Source organism: Salminus brasiliensis, chromosome 23 (assembly GCF_030463535.1).
Source record: "Salminus brasiliensis chromosome 23, fSalBra1.hap2, whole genome shotgun sequence".
Lineage (NCBI taxonomy): Eukaryota > Metazoa > Chordata > Actinopteri > Characiformes > Bryconidae > Salminus > Salminus brasiliensis.
This window is the reverse complement of record NC_132900.1, coordinates 8,067,189-8,090,242: the sequence shown is the minus strand read 5'-3', so window position 1 is coordinate 8,090,242 and position 23,054 is coordinate 8,067,189. Positions and strand designations below refer to the sequence as shown.

At 41.2% G+C, this 23,054-nt stretch overlaps 1 protein-coding gene across 6 annotated transcripts in view; it reads right to left on the bottom strand.

Annotated features, from left to right (window-relative positions):
- Positions 1-23,054, bottom strand: part of LOC140546207 (receptor-type tyrosine-protein phosphatase mu-like) — a 220,226-nt gene that overhangs the window by 97,275 nt on the left and 99,897 nt on the right. For all 6 annotated transcript variants that reach the window (XM_072669429.1, XM_072669431.1, XM_072669433.1 and 3 more), the window contains exons 8-10: positions 6,781-7,089; positions 3,590-3,699; positions 375-576 (exon numbers count right to left, since the gene is read on the bottom strand). In XM_072669429.1, the coding sequence (XP_072525530.1) occupies positions 375-576; positions 3,590-3,699; positions 6,781-7,089 (621 nt within the window). The remainder of the gene's footprint in view (positions 1-374; positions 577-3,589; positions 3,700-6,780; positions 7,090-23,054) is intronic.

The following is a 23,054-nucleotide window of genomic DNA, read 5'->3' as shown; positions in this document are numbered from 1 at the left end:
GTGGCATGATATCACATACTGTGCTTAGAAAACAGTGTTTTATAGACTAAAGTCATATTGATTTTTTTTTGTGGGCAAAACAAATTAAGGTCTGGACGTGTTTTGAACGGGTTGAGAGACATGGCATGTATTTATGATGAGATGACAGTCTGACAGTCCAGTGTTTGTACCACACCAAATTTGTTTTAGCTTGGACTGCATTTGAAATAAGTGATACATCATGTTCCTTTGATTTAAATTCAATAAACTGCAAGTTAATTACCGATTATTGTATTGCAACTGACTAGTTGATTGTCAGCTCTAAAACAGCCAGACAGATAAATACACATTATCGCTTCCATTATACGCTGTAAAACAACTCTCCACCCACTGACCTGAGATCTTGGTGGTGGCCTGAGTGATGGCTGGGGCGCCGTAGCCCTTCACTGTGCTGGCTCTCAGACTGAAAGAGTAGGTGGAGCCCGGGTAAAGGCCCAGGAAGACATGGCTCGTCTCATTACCCAGTTTGATCACCTTGCCACTCTGGTTGGAGAGGTCCAACACAGGGTCAAATGAGCTCACTGCTTTATAGGAGATCTGTGGACACAGAGGGGGAAAGTTCATAGACATTTTCAATCAACATCCATATTCATTAGAATGGTGACCTAAGACTTGAACTCCACTTGAACTAAAAATAAGTAGCTCATAAGTAACTAATTTGGGACTAATATGTATGTGTATAGTGAGGAACTGAAATGTGCACCCACATATACAGATCCTCCACCGAGTACAATCAGTTTTAACATCAGCTTCGCTGCTTTTATCCCTTAGTTGAACTCCCTGCAACCCAAAACCTCAGCAAAGAAAAACACAAGGACATCAAACCCAGGGAATTTCTTCAAATGTTTTTTCTTTGCTTCCAAAAAGCCTATTAAAGCATATTTTCTTGCCAGTTATACAAATTAATTTGAGTGTTGGTCTAGTCAGTAATACAAAATGCCGTTTATGAGTTCTACCAAATTAATATCCATTATATTCGAAATGCTTCAAGGCTTTTTTCAATTATGGTGCTCTATAAAGAAGGCAGAGATGAAAAGGAAGACGATTCCATTGTCTGGATGAACTGGAGTCAGGACTGAAACTTGAACTGAATGCCTTGATTTTCATATTTTCCAATGGCTTGTTCATTAGAAGTACAGCAGGGGAGATTTTCCATCCCCCGTAAAGGCATTTTGATTCACATGCTTTTGATGAGGAGATCTGCAATCGTACTGCGAAATCAGTTTTTGTTGACGACCTTGATGGTGTTAGTGGCTATTCATTTAATTCCACATTTCAGTACAAGCAAAGCTTCTGAAATACAATGTGCTTGTGCTAAGATACCTGCTGCAGAAACATTTTCTGGATGATTTCATATGATTGCCAGTCGAAGATTAAAGAGGTGGCTAGTTATTTTTCTGGCTATCCTCGATGCTCATGTATGCAAGCAGATGAAGGAACAGAGTGAGGATGGAGCAGGAGAGAGTGGATTTGTTTGTCAGAGATAGGAAATGAGGACAGCTACTCTATTCTCACTGATTTGAGGTGTAAGGAGAGAATATGGGGATCTAAATTGAATAGAGAAGAAAAGAGAGAGGGAAAGAAAGAAAGCATATGAGAGAGAGAGACAGGCAGACAGAATAGGAGAGAGAGAGAAAGAGAGAGAGAGAGCCTGGTCAGAGGAAAAGAGCTGAAATCTGTTTTTGATATCACTGCTTGTCAGAGGAATCTCAGTTTGAACCCTTTGATATTGTCAAATCAAAGGCAGGACTTGACTTCAGGCTTAGTGCTTCTGGGGAACGCAGACAAAATAGAGTCTAAGGCCAGTCCTGTCTGAGTGCGCTCAGAGCCCTCGCACACACACACACACACACACACACACACACACACACACACACACACACACACACACACACAGACACACACCTGGGGAAAAAACTGACGGCCACAATACTGAGAGTTTGGCAGCTCTATTTTAAAATAAATTCCATCGAGATAGCTTTGGATCGATGGATGGCCTCTAGCCTCCAACCCCAACAAAAACAAGACGGTATTAGAGTTGGATTGACATGTTATGACAATGTAAAGCCGCGCTCGCTCTCTGGAGAGGACTCATCCTGAATCTTTAAACTTTCTAGTTGGACAGGATGATATTACAGAAGGTACAAGGCGGCGCTTCAATCTCTCAACTCTATCTACACAACCACATTACGATAGATTTACGTGGCCTGTAATATAGTTTATACACCATTGCTGGCTGTAAAGCTAGAAGTCAGAATCAATCAGTATCAGCTGTTCACTATCAGCGTTTTCCTTTTTTCCCCAAGTGATACTCAATAAAAAAAAAAAAAAAAAGAGAAGTGAGGGATAAGACTGAACAGCCATTAAAAAAATCCTTTTGGACCTAACAGATCAAAGAGGGTGTAGTGTTCACTATGAGAAATGGGGAAATAAGGCTGGAGCCTGGATCACTGACTGACAGTGGTTTTCAACACGTTGAAGTTTGTGTTATTCCTTTCATCTCACTATATTCACCAAATGTCAGCATGTAATTACATATTTCATTACAATGTAGGTTACAAAATGAAGTACCGGAACAAAGTATTGTCTACTCATTGCTTCTTCTGAAATCAAGGGTATTAAAAAGAGTGTGTCCTGCTTTTGTTGGAGAAACTGTCTCTACTGTCTCTACTGTCCAGGGAAGAAGGCTTTCTACTAGATTTTGGGACTTTGGGAAGAATGTTGAATGCATTCCTCAGAAGGGGTGTCCACAAACATTTGGACATTTAGTGTTCAATGTTCAATTCACATTCTGTATGGACAGGTTTAACTTCTAACAATCTATCGGTTGGTCAGAAATGACAAAACCAGACAACACTTGTTGTACAGTGTACAACACTTGCTTTTTATCAAATCCAACAAATGTTAATAAAATATCTATGTACTTCTGAACACAAATGTGGCATGGACTAAAAGTAGAGATATTACTGTTCTTTTCAGATACCGATATTGAAATCTTGTATATTGGCTGAGTTAACCCTAGCTCTTTTAAATTGAAACTCTTCACTAAGGATGAGCACCTAAAAGTAGTCTGTCATGCTCAAACTGCTGAAGTTTCTTAATGGAACACATACTCAGACAAAAAAACTTTTAGGCTAATTTGTTAGAAAGTTCCTTGCCAGGACCCAGCATTTTCTTCTGATATGAGCCTGATAACGAATCCCAATGATACTGATAAGGCAATTGTAACTGAACCTTAAGAATCCACACTTTTGACAGAGGTTCTCTGCTTGTTTCAACAAACTACAGGTGAGATGAAGTTAATTATACCAACGAGAAACAAATATGGTAATCTGTACAGGGTTTCTAATGCAGTAAAGTGAATAAGGGGCAGATATTTAAAACAGTAGCCCAGTATCACTTAAAGGTTCTGCTTATCCATGGCACTGTTGATACATCAGTAAATATTGCTTTAAAAAATCTTGTCCTTGTCCTAGATATAAAAAAGAATACAATGAACTGCTGATATAGATAGGATTTCCATATCACTTCAGTGAGAGTGCATGTTTACCTCATACTGAGTGATGACTCCGTAGGTGTGGGCAGGCTCTCTCCATTTAAGAATGATCTTCTCCTCGTACACGCTGGCCTGAATGGAGTCTAGAGGAACTGCCCCCGGTACTGACAGGAAACAACATCAAAAGGTGTCAATGCATTGTTGTGGTTCCTTAAACTCCTTAAGTTGTTTTGTTTACCAGTAGATTAGAAAGCCACCTTAAGCCACAGCATAAATCACATGCTAGATTTATTGTAGCTACAGAATAATGTGTAGTTACTTAAAGCAGCATTATACGAGACACACATGAGAGACACATCTATATACACAAGTTAAAGATCATGCAAAAAGAGCGGTAGAGTAATATTTTTAATAATTTTACATACATATGGCTTAGGTTTCTCCGAGCTACACAGTTCTCGCAAGTGTTTTCCAACAATAGCAATGATAATGGCACTGTTCTTCCAATTACAGGACAGTGGCACATAAACTTGATTTTTGAAGCTGTTATTTTGAGGTAAATATGTTATTTTCAAACTGTTATTTTGAGGTAAAGCTACACAAAGCTGCTTTAATCAGTCTTATAATTGCAAAATTGGCCTGCAGTATGAGAGGTTAAGCCTTTGAACCCTAGTATTCAGTTATTAATGATAAATTATACATTTTAAGACTTATTATAGACTTGTTAGTAACTACTATCAATTATTAAGCCAGTTCTGAAGTCATGAGAGTGAGCAAATGAAGTGTGAGCTCACTTACAGGCTCTCAGGGATTTAAGTCAATATTCACTCGCTTGGGGTTAATACAGGAACAATGTACTGTGCACTTCGATAACTAAAGCGTTGAACAGGTGTGAAGTTGTTGTGACAGGGTGCATGACTGAGGTGCCTGCTGCTCCCCCACTGCAGGGAAAAGAGTGCTGCACATGTTCTTGTATTAGAAGTGAGCTGGTGCAGCTCCCGGGGGATTAGCAGGCCTTTCAATCTGAGCTCACTGTTTACTAGAGACAGACCTGCCCTGGTGACCCATCTTTCGTTAACACACACCGCAAGCCTCTGATCCTCTGTGTGTGTGATGCTGAAAGAGATCATCTAAAGGAGGATCACTCCATCCTGCTACTACATTTTCACCTTGGGGTATATACACACATGCACACTCACAGACACACACACACACACCTCAGAATACCACAATACAGTGGTTGCTTTTCAACTTGCTCTGAAGTAAACGTAAGAAGACATGATTGGAGTTGTGCCGTTAAGGTTATGTGCACACGTATCTGCTGATTCACTTTTTTTTTTTTGTTTTTTTTTTTTTTATATTAAAAGAATTTTTTTTTTTTCCCTCTGTTGGGACAACATTTAATGGACGACATAATTAGCAGTCCCAAACATCATACTGTTATTATTATAGACTAAATGCAAAAGTGAAAAGCACTGCTGAGACAAAAAAATAAATTGGTGTACCAATGAAGTCATTAATCTAAAACCTCAGGACTTAACACAACCCACATACTGATACATACTGGATGTATGACTGTCTGACAAATAGCTGTGCTGAGCACAATCATGACTGAGCAAGATCACATTATGACCACTCTCTGGGAATTTAAATCACACTAATGTATTTTCAGCTCTGACTCAACATGTCAATACTGCTGTCAATCTGGTGGCATGCAGTTCTGACTGCAAATACTAAGGGGTGGACGAAATTCAGACCTTAGAAGGAAGTAAAGATTTACTACAGCAAAAGTAGAGGTATTTGCTTTCTAATGTAAGTATCAAACTTACATTAAAAAAGTATTATACTACTATATGATCACTGTCAGACAAAAACCTGTATCTCCAAAACAGCAAATTTACTGGAGTAGGAAAAACAATCAATTCAATGGAAGATCCTGCAGAAACTGTGTGACTGCAGCTCGGTAGAGTCAGTGTGAAATAGGTGTTGGTTGCTAAGGTATTACTATGTGGTTGCTAAGGTGTTGCTAGGTAGCTGCTAAGGTGTTGCTATGGTACAGATGTTGGTTGCTAAGAAGCTGTTAAGTGATTGCTCTAGTATAGGCAATGGTTGCAAAGCTGTTGACTGGGGGTAACTAAGGTGTTGTTGGGTTTTCGCTAAATGCTGGAATGCAAATATATTTGGCTAACAGGGCTGTATCCACAAAACTTTGGCTGAAATGGACAAAACTTAAAAAGAAGAACAAATGGTTTTATTCCCAGTCATTTCTATTGTATTAGTTTCTATTGGTCCATTCATCATAAAACAATGTTGCCAAAATCACATTATGTCACAAAGTTAAAACATGAAAATGGAGATACAGAGGTTTTTACTCGACAGCGATGGCATTCTATTTTGAATGTCTGTAAGTCTGAATGTCTGAATGTTAGTAAGAGCAACGCTGGATTACAATTGGTATTTAGGGACAAGCTTTGACCGGTTTGCTTCAGTGAAAGCAGAACACAACATTTACACTCTCCTGCTCCAGGATGACAATGTTGGTTGCCTAACTTCAAATCTGTATGTGACCAGTTCAACAGACATGAAGGAACACTGGGACACTCTGAGCTGACCAGGAAAATCCCCAGATCTTAATCTCAATTCTCAAATTGGTACAGCAGGTGAAATAGGTGCACACAAACTCCAGCTGAATGTGCACCCAGTTCATGGAAGAGTGAGCTAAAATGAACAGGGGCTATCTGAAAAGAATTGATGTTTTCTTTACTTGTCGGAACTAATGTCGCTGGTTATTAGGCAAGAAAACACATAACCAAGTATTAGAAAAAAAAAATATGTGTGATCCAATCTTTTGTCGAGTGGGTTTCTGCTGACCTAGATTATTTTTATTATATATTTAGTCAAGAAAAAAATAATTAATGTGGAAATTTTTTACTAAATGAAATCAAAATAAATATTGTCAGTAATTTCAAAAGCTTCTAACTTAACAGCATCTCAACTTAACAGTTGCTGCAATTTACATTGTGTAAAGATGACCTTGTTCACTAACCTTGACAAGACCATCTTCACCCTATACCCCATAACATGCTCAATGTAGTGTTTACATGGCATTTATGCACCCCAATTCTGTTTGGGGAAAGGCTTTTTATTTAGCTGATTAACTCGGTCGGGGTGTTAGAGCAGGCAAAGCACTAAAGGGTGCAGGGCATGGGGCATTCCAGGCCTATTGGAAGCTTTCTATGTCTTACCATCCTCTTCGGTTTGAAGGTGGATCTCGTCACTCTCCTTCACGCCCTCGCGATTGCGAAGCACCAGTTTGACGCTGAGGTTGGTAAAAGGCGTAAGGTTGTGGATGGTGTGTTGGGGGGCGGAGCTCTTGCTGTCGTAGTACACTTCCTCACGACTCTCCTCTTTACCGCCACCACGGGCCCGGTACTGCACCGTCAGGCTGTAGTTGTGGCAACGGGTCACGTTGTAGCCGAACGGCTCCCAGCGGATGGTCACCTGTCTGGACTTGATGTCCACAACCTTCAGCTGACGAGGGCCATGCATGGGCTCTACAAGAGGGAGAGATTTAACACAGCTTTATAGTACCAGTGCAGGCACACGACTATAATGCTCATAACTGAAAAATTCATCCTCATTAAAAAACGAGAAGAGAAAATTTGAAAAAAGAGGAAGACGAGAAAAAAAAATAGAAATGAAAGAATGAAAGAGAGAGGGCTGGAATACAGTACTATATATAGTTCTTTTGACAGTGAATAGCACATAAAGGCAAATCACTGAGGACAGTTCGACATAGCTAGAGAGCTCAAACAGACTGCACAGACTGAGAGAACAAACTGAGGGGTTTAGATTTTATGCTGTGTGATGTGAGAGAGCCACAGAGGCCAGCTACAAACTCAGGAAAAGTTTTATAGCATTGCTGTAGAGAAGAATCAATTTGTAGTAAAAGTTCAAACATATATGCCTGCGTAGAAAGCTGAAAATATGACCAACATATTTTCTAATAGTCTTGTCACAGAGCATCTATTAAATGGAATGACACAACAAAATAAGTCATTTGTGTTGTTATGACAGACTTTACTAGACTTATAATGCACCACTGGTATTAAAAGAGCTGTTATAGCAAAAATCCAAATTACACTACTCCATCCTTATTCTCGATTAGCCAAACATGTTTTATGTTGGAAGCATGCTGAGGCTCGCGGATATTTGCATCACTTACATCATACATACAAATCATCATACAAATGTCATGCCTATATATACCTATGACACATTACTTTATAATAAGCATTATATTGTTTTGTAACCATACCTTTTTAACAAAATTAAAAAACAATGTGATTAAGAAAGAATAAGCTAATATTATTAATAATACATTTAAATTCATATGGAACAAAGTGCTTAAACTAAGACCATTTTCACTAGCATTTTTTCCAGATCCAGGAGTGCTTGCCTTGACAGTTTGGTAAACAGTGAAAGCTGTTTCCGATGCCAGGGGCACCTTCTGAAATCAGTGGTCTGGGGTTCGCTTCAAGCGGACTCTGGTGAAGTCTGCTGCGGGTGAGGAAGCTATCTAAGATATTTGAGAGTGTATTAAAAATGTTTTAAAGGAGAATTAGGTGCGACAGTAGATCTGTTGATACAGTTTACAACCACAGTGATAATAAACATACAGTGAGTAGTATAACATGCTCAGCTAGAGGGTATCACAATCGTTGGAAAAAGAAACTTAGAAACGTAGCTTGAACAGCAGGGTTACAAACACATGAAGATTTTCTTCACTTTGCTCTTCCAAAAAGAGGACCTTCATGCATCCATACATCTGATCATATCGTTTACTAGAACATCCTTACCCAGAAAAATGGCTCGGTTGTAAATCTCCGGTGAAGTGGACACATCAGGTGCTTGAGAGGCTCTTAGGCTAACGTCTTACCTGACAGCCTCACAAGCACCAAACGCGTCCGCTTCACCGGAGATTCCACAGTGTCCGCAACAGCAGCTTACATCAGACTGCATTCCTTTTGAATGTGATACGACAGTAAATCACTTGATACGAAATGATTAAAAACTCTAACACAAAGGGAGAACAATCTAACTCTTGAATGTGTGCGGAGCAAAATAAGTGAATACACTTCACTCATGTATCCACTCTTTATCAGCTACATTAGCCTTAAAGAACTTTTGATTACTAGGTCTTGAGGTGAGGTAAGATGAGGCCAGCTGACTCCATTTGGGGGTATGGAGAGAACTGAGCAAATTACACTGTGGGTCAAACTACCACTTTAACACAACATAGATGCTGAGTCTGTGTTCGGGGGGAGGGGGTAGAAGGATCAAAAGCAGAACTATCATGATCATGAATCAGACACAAGGCAGACAGAAATGAAACTTGAAGAACTAGGATAAAGCAGAAGAGAGGGATTCCTGGAGAGTACGGAAAGATGTAAGGATAGTGTAGTACACACATCACACTTTCAGCTTCACTCTCAGAAACCTCCACTCCACACACATCCACCTACCCCCTCTGTATTGACACAGATAGAACAGGACTGGCTCTGTGTAAAGGCCAAAACCCTGCTGACATCCTATAATCTCTAATCACAGCCACTTCTACCTTACTCACCTCTCCCTCTCCTTCATTCCTCACTCCACAATCTTCTACCTCTCTCTCTCCCTATTTCCATGCTTTTTCTTTCCTCTTTGTCTCCTCAGCTCCATCCCAACATCCATCTTCACTTTCTGATACACTCTGACAACCAAGAACATGCATAGCACACACACTTTCCCCTACTCCTTTCTCTCTCAATAGAATAATTTTAATTTCTTACCCACTTCCTGTTTCTCTCTCTCACTTTCTTTCTCTTTATCTCTCTACCTCCTTCTCTCCCCTCTCACCCTACCTCCTCCACCCCCACACACACACACTCTCTTTCTTTCTCTGTCTCTGTGAGCAGAGGAGCACACAGTAATAGGATCAATTTCCATCGAGGTTAAATTTGAAGTCCATTTCTCTGGAACTTAACAGTTTCCCACCTATTACGTTCAGCCAGGGCTCAATTTCCTCCTGCCCCTCTGGAGACACACACATACATTCGTACAGGCACAAACACACACACACACACACACACACACACACACACACACACACACACACACTCACACACACACACACACACACACACACACACACTCACACACACACACACACACACACACACACACAGATATGCACACACAAAGCTGTGTTCTGAGGTTTTGCTTGCCATAATTAGCATTCTGGTAGTAATAGTAACACTTGTGCTCTCTCTCTCTTTCTCTCTCTCTCTCTTTCTCTCTCTCTTTCTCTCTCTCTTTCTCTCTCCGCTTACAACAAGTAGGCCTTGAATGTACATTTACAACAGTAGCATCATGTTATCATGTTAACTCTCTCTGCCCTCCGTTTCCTCTTCACCATTTCAGATGCAGACAGTCACTATGGTTTATAGGGCACAGCACAGATACAGTCCAGTTATTAGCTGTGCTGATTGAGCTGTAAGCATGAATCCCACTAAAACACAGGAGAATACAGGGAGAGTTGGCTTAAGAAAGCCAAGTTAAATTAAACTGCAGTATCTGTTAATAACGGGCAGGGTGGGACCACATCAAAAAAGAAAAAATGTGAATGTAATTAAGGGCAAAGGATTTCCTTATAGGCTCGGTGACCCAGGCCGTTCCATCTCCAATCCATTTTTTAAGCGGGGCTGTGCTCGGAGGATTGGCACGGCGGACGCTCAGATTAGATCTGTGTGAGACTCTAATACTGCTAATGAGAGCGAGAAAAAGAGGACTCAGGGGTGAGAATAGCCAGGGACCATCAAAGAATCACCCAGCCGCCCAAAGCACGCACACATACACACAAACACACAATAAATATGCTCTAAATTCAACCACAACCTTCCTCCAGGCCACCATCAACAGCAACATTTGTTCAAGAAAACTGAACAATTATTAAACTGTTATTATTTTGCCTAAGAAAAGAGTTATATTAGATAGATTACGAAATAAACAAGGGTTTTGAGAAGTTAACGTAAAGAGACTCCCTGTAAAACATGTAAAAGAGACCTTTGAATACTGATCCACACTGCATAATACTCGGGGTAAAAATGTTACCCCGATCAGGCAAAGCATTTAGACTCCGAATTCTTCTTTTTTAGCTTTTTACTAAATGCTAGGAGGCTAACAAGTAATGGCTTAGGTATAAAATTGACAAAAATATGGACATAATGTTGGGCTTCTATGTCATACAGTGCCAGAAACCATATAAGCAAATCTATTTGAGATTACCTGCCTATAGCAATGACCAGAATCAAGCTGTACCTACTACCCTTAGTCTATGATGGCCGATCATTTAAATAAAGCCTGAAAACTTAATTTTGACATTTTCATCTGTGTCAATCAAGCAAAATGAATACCTTTTTAATAAAACAGCAAGCTAAACTAACAGCTAATATGAGTTTGCAGATTACATGTCCTATAAACCTATAGTCCTATGAAAGACAGACTTGAAAACAAAGCAAATCAAACTTTAGACACAAAACATGTCTGACCAAACACGCTTAAAGTGAGGGGAACATTTTCTAAATTGGAATTTCCTGAATGTTCCTCCAGAGGTGTTTGCCAGTGTAGACCTTCTTGCAGCTTACTATACATTGAGACTAAAGTGATTCCCTAGTGATAAAGCACAATTCTGAAGCAGATCTCACGTGTAAAAAGAGGTCAAACAGCCAGTCTCAGACTGGAGAACCACCAAAAGAACACTGGGATCTCTAAAGAGCTCAGTGAGCATGTCCGAGTCTACATCTGAAAGGGCTAATAGGAAAAAAGAAAAGCCACTGGAGTGGAATATGGGCTCTGTATAAAGCAGGGCTGTGAGTTTACCCTCTGTGAGAGGCATTTCATCATTTATTCACATAACCAATAAGCATCCATGAAAAAAATGACATTTAGAAAGGTCATGGGCACTGGGGGAAAAAGCTGACCAGGCAGATTCAGACCCCTTCGCCCCAACCCATCCCCCCCCCCCCCCTTCATTATAGAACCATTCTCATTCTGACAAATAGGAGCTGATCCCTGTGAACAGGTCAGCTGCATCAATAAATAATAGTGACCAGCCTGGATTAATGCAACACAGAGGCCGAACATTACAAACATTAGTGTGATGTGCTCTTTCTCAGCGCAGGTGTTTATGTATGTGTGTGTGTTTGCTGCTTTCTATGGTATGTTTTACAGGTTTATGTTACATGTATGTCTAAATTGTGTGTATGTTGTGTTTCATTCAATTACTGGTTCTTATAGTCTGTGGTTATATGTATGTTATGCAAAATGAGGTCGTTTGTGAATGGGCGTGTATGTGTGTGTCTGTGTGTGTGTGCCACATTCCGCTCATATAGGAGCTCATTTACAGTCAGTAAATTCATATCAGAAGAATAAATGTGGGACTGATGCTTTACATACTGGATCACACATATAAACTTTTGGATCAGTGCCAGACTTGGCCTCTGAAATAAGGGCGTCTTTACATTTGAAATGTTAAAAATCAGTCTCACATACACTAAATGTAATACCCAAATGTTTGGAGACTTTAAGTTGCACTCGTTGCTGACAACAGACACACACACAAACCCTGACACTGGCCTACAAAGCCAAGAAGGGACCAGCTTCTCCATACTTGATGGCAATGGTCAAAAGCCAATCTGCACCAAGAGCCCTTCCAGCTTCAAGTACGGCTCGGCTCGACCCGCCATCCCTCAAAATCCGCAGAGGACAAGCGTTCAGGCTTTTTTCTGTCCTGCACCAAAGTGGTGGAATAAACTTCCCCTGGGTGTCCGGACGGCAGAGTCGCTCGCTGTCTTCAAATGCAGACTAAAGACCCTCCTCTTCCGAGAGTCCTTGGGCGAATAGCAGAGTGGTCTCCTTACTGACTTGTGTCTAAGCTTAGAGGTATCTTTGAACTATTAGTCTATTCAAACTAGCTAAGGTTTTTCTTGGGTAAATAGCAAAGCACTTTTGTAAGTCGCTCTGGATAAGAGCGTCTGCTAAATGCCTTAAATGTAAATGTAATCAGTGTAGACATTCCATTTGATTGCTTAAAGGAGTTTTCTGTTGTCTGTCACTGTCTATTGCTGTACAGATTGTTGTATTGTCGTACGTGTTACTCGATATACATTGTACAGGAGTGACACATTTATGTGTTCATTAGCTTAAAACAGTTGCCATGTAATAAAGAATGACAGTTATTGTCTAAATCAACCCAGCATGCGCTGTCTTTTGAGTACACTCACTAAATGTGCTGAAATTCTGTCATTCTCCCTCTTTTTAGTGGGATCTGCTGCTTTTTACGACTGGCATTTATAAGTGGTTGTGTGAGTAGTGCAGAAAAGAGTTGATTCTTTTTCATTACCGTCAATAAGAAAGCATGTGGTTATATTTGTCTTCTTTACAATTTTCTCACTTCAGGATTTAAAAACACCACATTGATTTTTTAGATGCTTTACAGGAGGGAAAATCGAGAGCACTAGAAGCTTTGAAATATGTCCTTTTTTACCTCGGAATCAAGCGCGACTTTAAAAGCTATTGATTTCGAGAACAATCTACTGAGTACACACGGCGACTTCAGACGAAGCTCAAGAAAATGTCTAAAATGTGACCTGCGAGCACAATTGTGTCAAATTATGTCAATATCCATTCACAGAATTATTTGTGCTTTCTTATTTCCTGGTGTTCCTGCTTTATTGACGGACCACCGCTCTTGCGGACGGCAGAAAAAAGCCGGAGAAGAAAACAATAATCCAGCACAATGCAATCCACTGCATCAGTGGGGGGGAGAGAAAAGATTTCGAATGGTTTCACTTATAGACAAAACCGGTGGCAACTAGTAATTTAATGCCACTCCGCCATCGAGAGGCTCCAATCTTCACAGAAACAAATTTTCTCAGAGCATTTTCAATTGAGACAGACCAGAGAAAAGAGCCACAGAAAATAAACAGTGTAGACGGGGCCAAGAAAGAGGAGGAGAGAGAGAGAGTGAAAGAAAAAGGATGAAAACAGGCCCCCCTGTGTGCGTGTGCAAGCGTTTCAGGAGAGCCATCCAGAAAATAGAAGTTTTAAATCTGTCCATTTGCGGAACTATCAGCCGTCCACACCGAGCGGGCCAGGGGTGGGGAGGGGCGTCCAGGCACAGAAATCACATTACACACACACTCACACCAACTCTCTAAAGCAGTAAAGTGGTAAAGTGTGCATCTGTATCAAAGGAAAAAGAGGGAGAGAGGAAGAGAGAAAGAGAGGGCGGGAGAGAAAAGAAGAGAGTTGTTCTCGTTGTTTCTCTTTAATTCCTTTCATTTTAATGTTGGAATTTTGAGATGTTAAATGTAGCGTCCTTGTAATGTATAGTGCTTCTCATTTCCACGCTGCTAAGTCTCGGTGAAGAGAGGCTTTCTGCTCCATGGTCAGTTGCCACAATCAGTCAGAAGGTCTGGAGAGGAGAGCTGCTTGAATAAACTCATGAAAGCTCTTTCTATGGAGAGTCTCTGCACACACTGCCTGGCAGAGAAGCTAATGATCGCTGCATCATTAAGTCAACATATGAAGTTATGGAGATGTGCGGATGGGGACATTTTCCAGAATATTAACGTGGTACCTTTATAGGGCAATGAAATTTGCTGCAATTAGCACAGAGCTGCGCTTTATGCCCTTGTGTTCTGTTTAATTGCTGTGGTCAATCTTTCATTACGAGCTTAAAAGAGATAACCTGGTCATCAAATTAGCACACCTGCACACCAGGAGTGTGAAAATAGATCAATGAATAAACATAAGTTGGAGAACTGCATTGATGTGTTTTGGAATGTTAGAAAATGTCTAATAATCAATTATAGGAATTCAGTTCTTGGGCTATATATGCAGACAATTATTTATTCACAATACTTTACACTCAGCACTTTACCAACACACCGGTGAGGAGCAGCAACCAATCCGTATCTTGGTATACACTCACACTCATTCACACACAAAGGCAATCCAAATCACATGTGGTAAGCATAAATGTATCTCAGAATGCACACATGACCATCCTAGATGCAGATGGACTACAACAGCAGAAGACCATGTTGGATTCCATAACTGTCAGCAAAGAACAGAAAGCTGAGGCTGCAGTGGGTACTGACTCACCAAAAAAGGGTAGATGGTAGGGTCAATTTGGCACCAATAGCATGAATCCACAGACCCAACCTGTCTTGTGTTTTGTGGAGGAGACGTAATGGTAATGGTGAATGGTAAGTGCTTTCTTAGAACCCATTGGGCCTGTTAATACCAGTCAATCATCGCTCAAATGCCACAGCCTATTTGAGTTGCTGACCATGTGGATCCCTTCATGGTAACAGTTCACCCATCTTCTAACAGCTGCTTCCAGCATGATGATGTACCATGTCACAAAGCAAAGGTTGTCTCAAACTGGTTTCATGAACATGACAATGAGTTCCAGACAATGAGTACTGTGCTATCTAGGGCTGAACTACTTGACACGTATACTAAATAGCAGTCAAAAAGCTTCATATTCATGGTCATTAAAATGGGCATATGACAGATATAGTGCAGAGGATGTGAACTGCACAAAATGTATACATTTAATTCTTGTTTTTTTGACTAACGTAAGCTACAACAGTTAGCTTTCAGTGTTTGAGCTGTATTGTGAGCATCACACAGTAAATGTGTCAGACCATTAGTTTTTAATTGTACAGAGCTGCTGTTTTGTGTATCACCAGCTAATCGAGTCTAAGAGTCTAAAGAGTTTCATTTTCAATGGCACAGTAACACAGTTAAGGTTAGCGAAGGCTAATGTAGTAGGATGGAGTGATTGTAGTTGACTGGCTTTGCCGTTTGCATTTGTGCATGCTCTTCTTGTACCCTCTTCTCTAAAGCAGGTCAAGGTTGCTTTTGAAGAAGAATGATAAAGAACTCTGCCCTCGTCTGCTCTCTATACAGACCCCTTTCTAAAGGGAAACGAAAGGATGATGAACGAGGGAGCATGAGAAGAAAGCTTGAGGTGGGCTGTTATTCTGTTTCTTAGGACGTCACAGTATGTACTCCGTTCATAACGCAACAAAAAGTCTGACTGACTGAAACGCAGTCTTGTCACCTTTGTATGCAATTTCTCCAACTTTCTCCAGTGAAAATGCATAAATAAAAATAGCATGGGAGATGGTCTTTGAGGCTCAGCGGTCTAATGTGCTTTCACTGTGGCCTGCTATCAGAGGCCAGAGTCCGAAAGTGCACAATTGCCCATGCTCTCTCTGGGTGGGTAAATGGCGCTCTTTCTTCTCATCACTCTTAAGTGATGTTGGTCGGCACAGGCTTCTGTTAGCTGCTACACTGGAGTTGGGGACCTGGCACTTTCCTCTGAGCGTGTCGGCTGCCCTAAGGCATTGCATCAATGGTTAGAAATAAGGGGGTGGGTGGCTTTGCATGTATTGGAGGAGACGTGGTAAGTCCTTACCCTTCTAGAGTTACGAAGGGGTGGGTTAAATATCAGTAACAAATAATAAAACAAACTTTTTTTTAGTTATAAAAAATTGTTTTTTTTTATTTTATTGTTAAAACCATAGCACAAAAAAATACTGTATGTGTCTCTGTGGAGAAGCCACAAACAGTAGTGACTGAAAACGCATCTGTCTCCCAGCAAAATAACAGAGTTACATGGAAATAATATGTTTTTTTTGGAAAAGCAGGCATTACAATAAACTGGAAATTTAAGGACTAAAGAAATCATTGTTAACAGGAGGGCCAATTGAGAGGGTTGGCTGTGAATCAGATTGAAACTTTCATAGTGACACACACACACATAGCAGCACACGCTGAAGCAGTAGATTGGTATTCCTCACGGTGAGTAAATTATAACCTGCCCCTAGCCTGACGATGTAATTGAATAATTCCAATTTGACATTTAGATAGAACTATTAGTGGGTTTTTTATCATTACAGCGTGACATTTAAATAATGTTTTCTAAATTATCCGCACATTATCGGCTTCTGTTAATTCTAATGGGTTGCTCGTCTAACCTTTATCATGCAAATAGATAACATGATTATGAAAGGGGGGGGGGGAGAGATGGACACAAATAAGGCAAGATGCACAGGCCTAGACAAGAGAGTGTTAGAGAGCAGAAGAAGAGGAGAGTGGACAGCTACAGTGCAGTGGAAAGCCAGTTAAATGTCAGGATTTAGAGAGAGTGGGAGGGGATAGACGGGCAGACAGATAGACACAGAGTCATACAGACTAATAGTAAAAAAGTGCTAGAAATATGGACAGAAAGAAGGAGACGGCGTATTAGACAGAGAAAGAGAAGTAAGTAGTGCCACAAAAGAGACAGAATGAAAGAGAGAGAGAAAGAGAGACTGAGAGGGAGGGAGGGAGGGAGAGAGATACAGAGAGAGAGAGAGAGAGAGAGAGAGAGAGAGAGAGAGAGAGAGAGAGAAAGACAGGGAGATAAATATATAGAGCCATAGAAGAAACAGCATGGGTGGGAGAGAGAGAGAGAGAGAGAGAGAGAGAGAGAGAGAGAGAGAGAGAGAGAGAGAGAGAGAGAGAGAGAAAGAGACACACTGAAAGAGTAAGAGAAATAAGTGAGAGAGACAGAGAGAGAGAGAGAGAGAGAGAGAGAGAGAAAGAGACACACTGAAAGAGTAAGAGAAATAAGAGAGACAGACAGAGAGAGAGAGGACACAGAGAGAGAGAGAGAGAGAAAGAGAGATAAAGAGAGCGCTTGCAACTCAGGGGGAGTGCATAGAGACATTAGTCGTGGATGAAGGGGAACAAATTGGGCATGTCTACTGCAGACACACTTCAGCGGATGATGATGACAATGATGCAGGTTTGTGTGGGCATGTGTGTTTGTGTGTGTAAGTGACAGAGACGTAGCTGTTGGCCTCTCTCTCTCCCTGATTGCTGTGAGTGATTCTGGTATCAGATGTGTCTCGCAGCAACCCAACCTTTATACCCAGAAATCCCCACCGCCAGTCTGCCCTCATCCCTCAGCCTGCTCACACTGCCCTGTTCAATTATGACCCCCAACACAATCAGCGCCTGCTCCACCAGAATGGATCTGCTCCCCCCTACCCCCTCGAGGAAAGATCTCCTCTCTGATACTGGGCTGTAATAGATGACCTCATGTCAGGCCATTTGCTATGTGTGTAGGCGCTGACCAATCTGCAGAGCTAGTAGGGGGTCCATAAGAAAGTGCTGTAGGCCTTTTAGACGAAAGAGGTGATGAGAGTTCTGTGAGATGGGGATACAGGACTGCTGTATCTGATTAGAAGGCAATTAAACTGCTCTTAACTCTTTGACCTTTACAGTCTCCAGACCAGTAATATCATGTTCTAGGCCAGTGAATTTATTCTCCAGGCCAGGGAATTCATTCTCAAGGCCAGTGATATTGAGCCCCAGGCCAGTGATATCTAGCTCCAGGCCAGTGAATTCATTCTCCAGGCCAGTGATATTGAGCCCAAGGCCAGTGAATTCATTCTTCAGGCCAGTGATATTGAGCCCCAGGCCAGTGAATTCATTCTCCAGGCCAGTGATATTGAGCCCCAGGCCAGTGAATTCATTCTCCAGGCCAGTGATATTGAGCCCCAGGCCAGTGAATTCATTCTCCAGGCCAGTGATATTGAGCCCCAGGCCAGTGAATTCATTCTCCAGGCCAGTGATATTGAGCCCCAGGCCAGTGATATTGAGCCCCAGGCCAGTGAATTCATTCTCCAGGCCAGTGATATTGAGCCCCAGGCCAGTGAATTCATTCTCCAGGCCAGTGATATTGAGCCCCAGGCCAGTGATATTGAGCTCCAGGCCAGTGAATTCATTCTCCAGGCCAGTGATATTGAGCCCCAGGCCAGTGATATCGAGCTCCAGGCCAGTGATATCATGCTCCAGGCCAGTGATATCATGCTCAAGGCCAGTGATATCAAGCTCCAGGCCAGTTATTTTGTGCTACAGCACAGTAATATTGAGTCTTTGAGCCTACACACTAGCTTGCTACATTAGCTAGTGCTGTTGTTGTGCTATGTGCTAATGGGATAAGCTGTTTAGATGCTATGTGGTAATGTGAAGCTGCCAATTGAACATCTATACCAACTAACACTATAATAATGAAAACATACTTCCAGTTTAAGCCTTTTAAATAGTGTTATCTAAAAACTGATATTTTATATGTTACTTGCATGACTGTTATGAGATAAATAGAGCTGACCTAAAAAATAACAAATAGCACTAAGCTAACCAGGCTAGCCTCATGCTAACAGAGCTAGCTACCAAAACCCATGTATATACATCTAATTCTTAACTGTACTCTGTTAATAGAATTGTTTTAGACAAAATGTTTAAATCAGAAAACATGTTCAGATAATGTCATTTAGTATCTATAAACTATTGTGATCGTATTTTGCAGCGTTACCATTTACATTTTAGGAGGGAGCTGTAGGTACTAGATACCAAAAAGCAAAAAGCGGTGAGTGGAGTCGAGTAGTGGAGTGAAAAAGGGCCATAAGATGCTGATACTGAAATGCAGTACTGGAGTTCTGATGTCACTCGTGAAGGCCTTATGAATTATCTGCTAAGTTGAATACAGTGCGAATAGAGCAGGTGAATACTAACCTGTCCAGTGCAGTGGCCTAATTGTCACCAGTTCAACAGCCTTGCCATGATAGAAAAGCACATTCAATATTAAAATGCACTAAATCATTTGTGATCATCCACAGCTTTTATTTCAATTTATGGTAATATGAGGACTTCAAAGTGCCCTTTATCCTGTGTCTATACTGTTCCTGCATCCCAAGATCCAAGTTTTTCCTCTGTTTTTCACTTCTTTATTTAACTTAGAAGTCCTTGTAAGAGGGAGTAGAGGGAATGAAAGATAGAGAGAGAGAGAAAGAGAGAGAGGACGTTAGAGCCAGCTGGAACAGTACTGCTGGCACTTGTCTCTCCAGTGGCCAGTAATTATTCACTCAGTTGGTTTAAATCTTTTGTGTGTGTGTGTGTGTGTGGGTATGTGTGTGTGTGAAGGAGAGACCAGGAACAGAACTATTTAGTCACTGAGGAGGGTCTATGCTCTCATTTGTCTTTTTCCATCTGCAGTAATAGTACACTTCCCACACTTCTGGGATCGTTTTCATTTCAGCCTGATTTGCCACTGATAATACTTTCTGATAACCAACAATCAAGCCCTCATGTCCCAGGAGAAGGCGGAGGGGAGAGAAGGAGACAGAGATGGAAGATTGTGTTTTTGCTCCACTCACTTTCAAATTTAAAATAGCACTCTTTCACCTACAGTGCACAAGACCGTATAATAGATACCTTTCATATCAAAGACAGGAAAGACAGGAGGTAACTTCTGTGACAATTTACAAACTTGATCTATTTATTACTACAGTCCACTATAAAATCTGAGTAGATATCATGTGATATGTGTGTTCAAATTCAGAAATTCAGTCAGGTGGCAAACACCCCCACAGCATGGTAAACCGGTCTGGTCCTAAAGCCACGAACAGAGCCTTGCAGATACTAGTAACTTAACCTAACCTAAACTTAACCTAACTGGGGCAGTGGTGGCTCAGCGGTTAGAGCGCCGGGATATCGATAACAGGGTTGTGGGTTTGATTCCCGGGCTCGGCAAGCTGCCACTGTTGGGCCTTTGAGCAAGGCCCTTTACCCTCTCTGCTCCCTGGGCGCTGGAGTTGGCTGCCCACCACTGTGTGTGTGTGTGTGTGTGTGTGTGTGTGTGTGTGTGTGTGTGTGTGTGTGTGTGTGTGTGTGTGTGTGTACTACCAGATGGGTTAAATGCAGAGGACACATTTCGCTATACAGTGACAAATACGTGCACCTCTGTTGATTCTTTCCACAAACCATTGCTACTGGCAGACTCTGTCACATGCCACAAGTCAGCCAATCAGGCACTGTTCCCACACTCATCATCTCCTGAGTACTAATAACTCTCAGCTGTCCTTTATTAACCCTATGTACATAAATATTGATCTTTGTGCAGTATTCTTTATGACCTTTATTAATACATAACTATATATCTGTTTTGTGAAAATAATTATTTACTAATAATTTCACTATTACTTGTAATAATTCAAATTTGTAGCACTTTGTAAAAATGTGGCTGCACTGGTTCTAGATAGTGCCAGGTTTAATGCTTTATGTGAGTTCTAAGTGTTTTTCTTTAGTTTTTAAGCTATTTTTGTCCTGAAACTGTAGGAAAATAACACTTATACACACAGAAATACATACACAGCCTTTGGCATTCAGACACAGATAGGGCCGATTTATTGAGCTGATGTCCAAAAAGATCACCTCTCTCTCTTTCCTCCCCCCATCCCCCACCCCCGCTCTCTCCATGGGTCTGATTAATGGAGCAGCCCTTGCCTGGTGGTGGTGGCGGGCAGGCCATATAGCAAACACAATGTGTTGATCTCAAAGCAGCCAAGCCTATGATTTACAGCCCAAAGCAGGCCAGCGATGAGCTACACATTCAGAGAGAGAGAGAGACAGAGAGAGAGAGACAGACAGACAGACAGACAGACGGACAGACAGAGAGATTAGTCATGTGGGCTCCAACTACTGCTACCTGCCAACACACACACACACGGACACACTCTTGAATGACTGACAACTTTTCTGCCCTATGCTGCTGTTTAATCAGGCAGGTTTGGGTAAAACCTTCCATTGCAGAAGGGTATTGATCCAGGTGCTGTAGAGTGTGACGCGGAGGTGCAGTGAGAAATAGCTCACGTGACACCCGCAAATTTGCTCAGCTCTTAATCTTACAGATGACACCCATTAATTAATCACAGAACATTTGCAGATAATGTCTCTTTAAGGCCCCAATGAAAAAAAAGAGTGAAAGAACTAAGTTAGTAATGCCAGACAACAAGACAGAAAACAAACTTGTTAATTGTCTGAAACGCCTGTCCAGTTTGCCAGACAGCCATGTCTGGGAAACCTAATAGAGCCCAGAGAAGTCAAGCATGCTAACCTAGTCCAAATACCCAATCGACAGGTCTACACCTATGGTAATACACACTCTGACAACAGACACGCTCCCAGACACACACCTATTCTAATAGGCTGACTCAGGGCAGGTAACACACCACGGTCCGAATCGATCGTTCATTCCACTCTCCCGGCTACGTCGTCGTTGTGGTGATTGGGGTCATGACGGCTCCTGAGACCTGCCTAGCTCTGTCTCGTGATGAAGTGTGACCCTGAAATCACCTTTGACTCTGGGTGCAACGCAATGCGCTAGTCTGACAAATTAGATAGGGCCTGGTGTTCGGTCAAGCACCCAATAAGAGTGGGAGAGGCCCGAGACTTCACTCAGATGAGTTAGAAGCCACAGATCTGATTTACTTCTTTTAAGTGTGTTTATATTGAGTAGCTAAGGAGTGAATCTCATTAACTGGAATGAGGTTTTAAATGCTTTTTATCACCTCCAGTAAAAATACACCACAGGTCTTTAGATATAGAAGCATTGGCCAGAGGAGGGGCAGACAATTCTGTGTCATCCAGACTACAATTTATATTACAAATTTGGTTATAACTATTTAGCCTCTGTTTGCTAACAGATTATGTAGCTTCATTCATGTGTCTGTTGAAAGTTCTCTGAAGATATTCCATAGGTCTAAATGTCAAATCCTCACAACAATGCTCCAAAATCAAGTACAAAGCCTTTCCTAGACAGTAGAGACAGTTACTCCGACAAAAGCAGAATCAACTCTTTTTTAATACTGCAGGTGTTCTGAAACTTATACAGTCTATATAGTTTATCTGGTTTCACAATATCTGAACACAGGGCAACAATTTTGCAATTTTCTTGGCCATGGCTTTTGAAACCTGCTGATAGATAAAAAAAAATGTTTTGTGGTGGATCAGAAAATTCAAACCTATGCCTCCTCGTTCACAATGAGAACAGTAATTAAATGGGTATTAACTCTGTGAGAAAGAATCACTTTTTCACAATAGCTAAGGTCAGTCTGTTAGAGATTGTCAGGTTAAGCCAAACTGACCTGAGCTGTGTTTTTTTCATTATCTGTCATGTGATGTTAATGCATTTCAATACAGTTCTTACAAGAATATTGTAAAGTGTAACCCCATTCCTATTGGGTGCAGTTACAGTGCACAACACACACTAACTGAGAACACTGAGAATGACCCACCACCTAAATAATACCTGCTCTCTGGTGGTCCTGTGGGGTCCTGCCCATTAAAGAACAGGGTAAAAGGAGGCTAACAAAGTATGCAGCTAAACAAAAGTCTGTAGGAAAAGGATAGTCTGTAATTACAGAAATACAAAGTGCTCCTATATGGCCATTGGAGTTGATATAATGGGCAGAGTTATAATATTCTGATATGACTGTGGATATAAAACTGTATTGAACAGAACTCAAATGAACCAATTTCTACCTGAAAAAAAGTGCTTTTGAAACAGCCT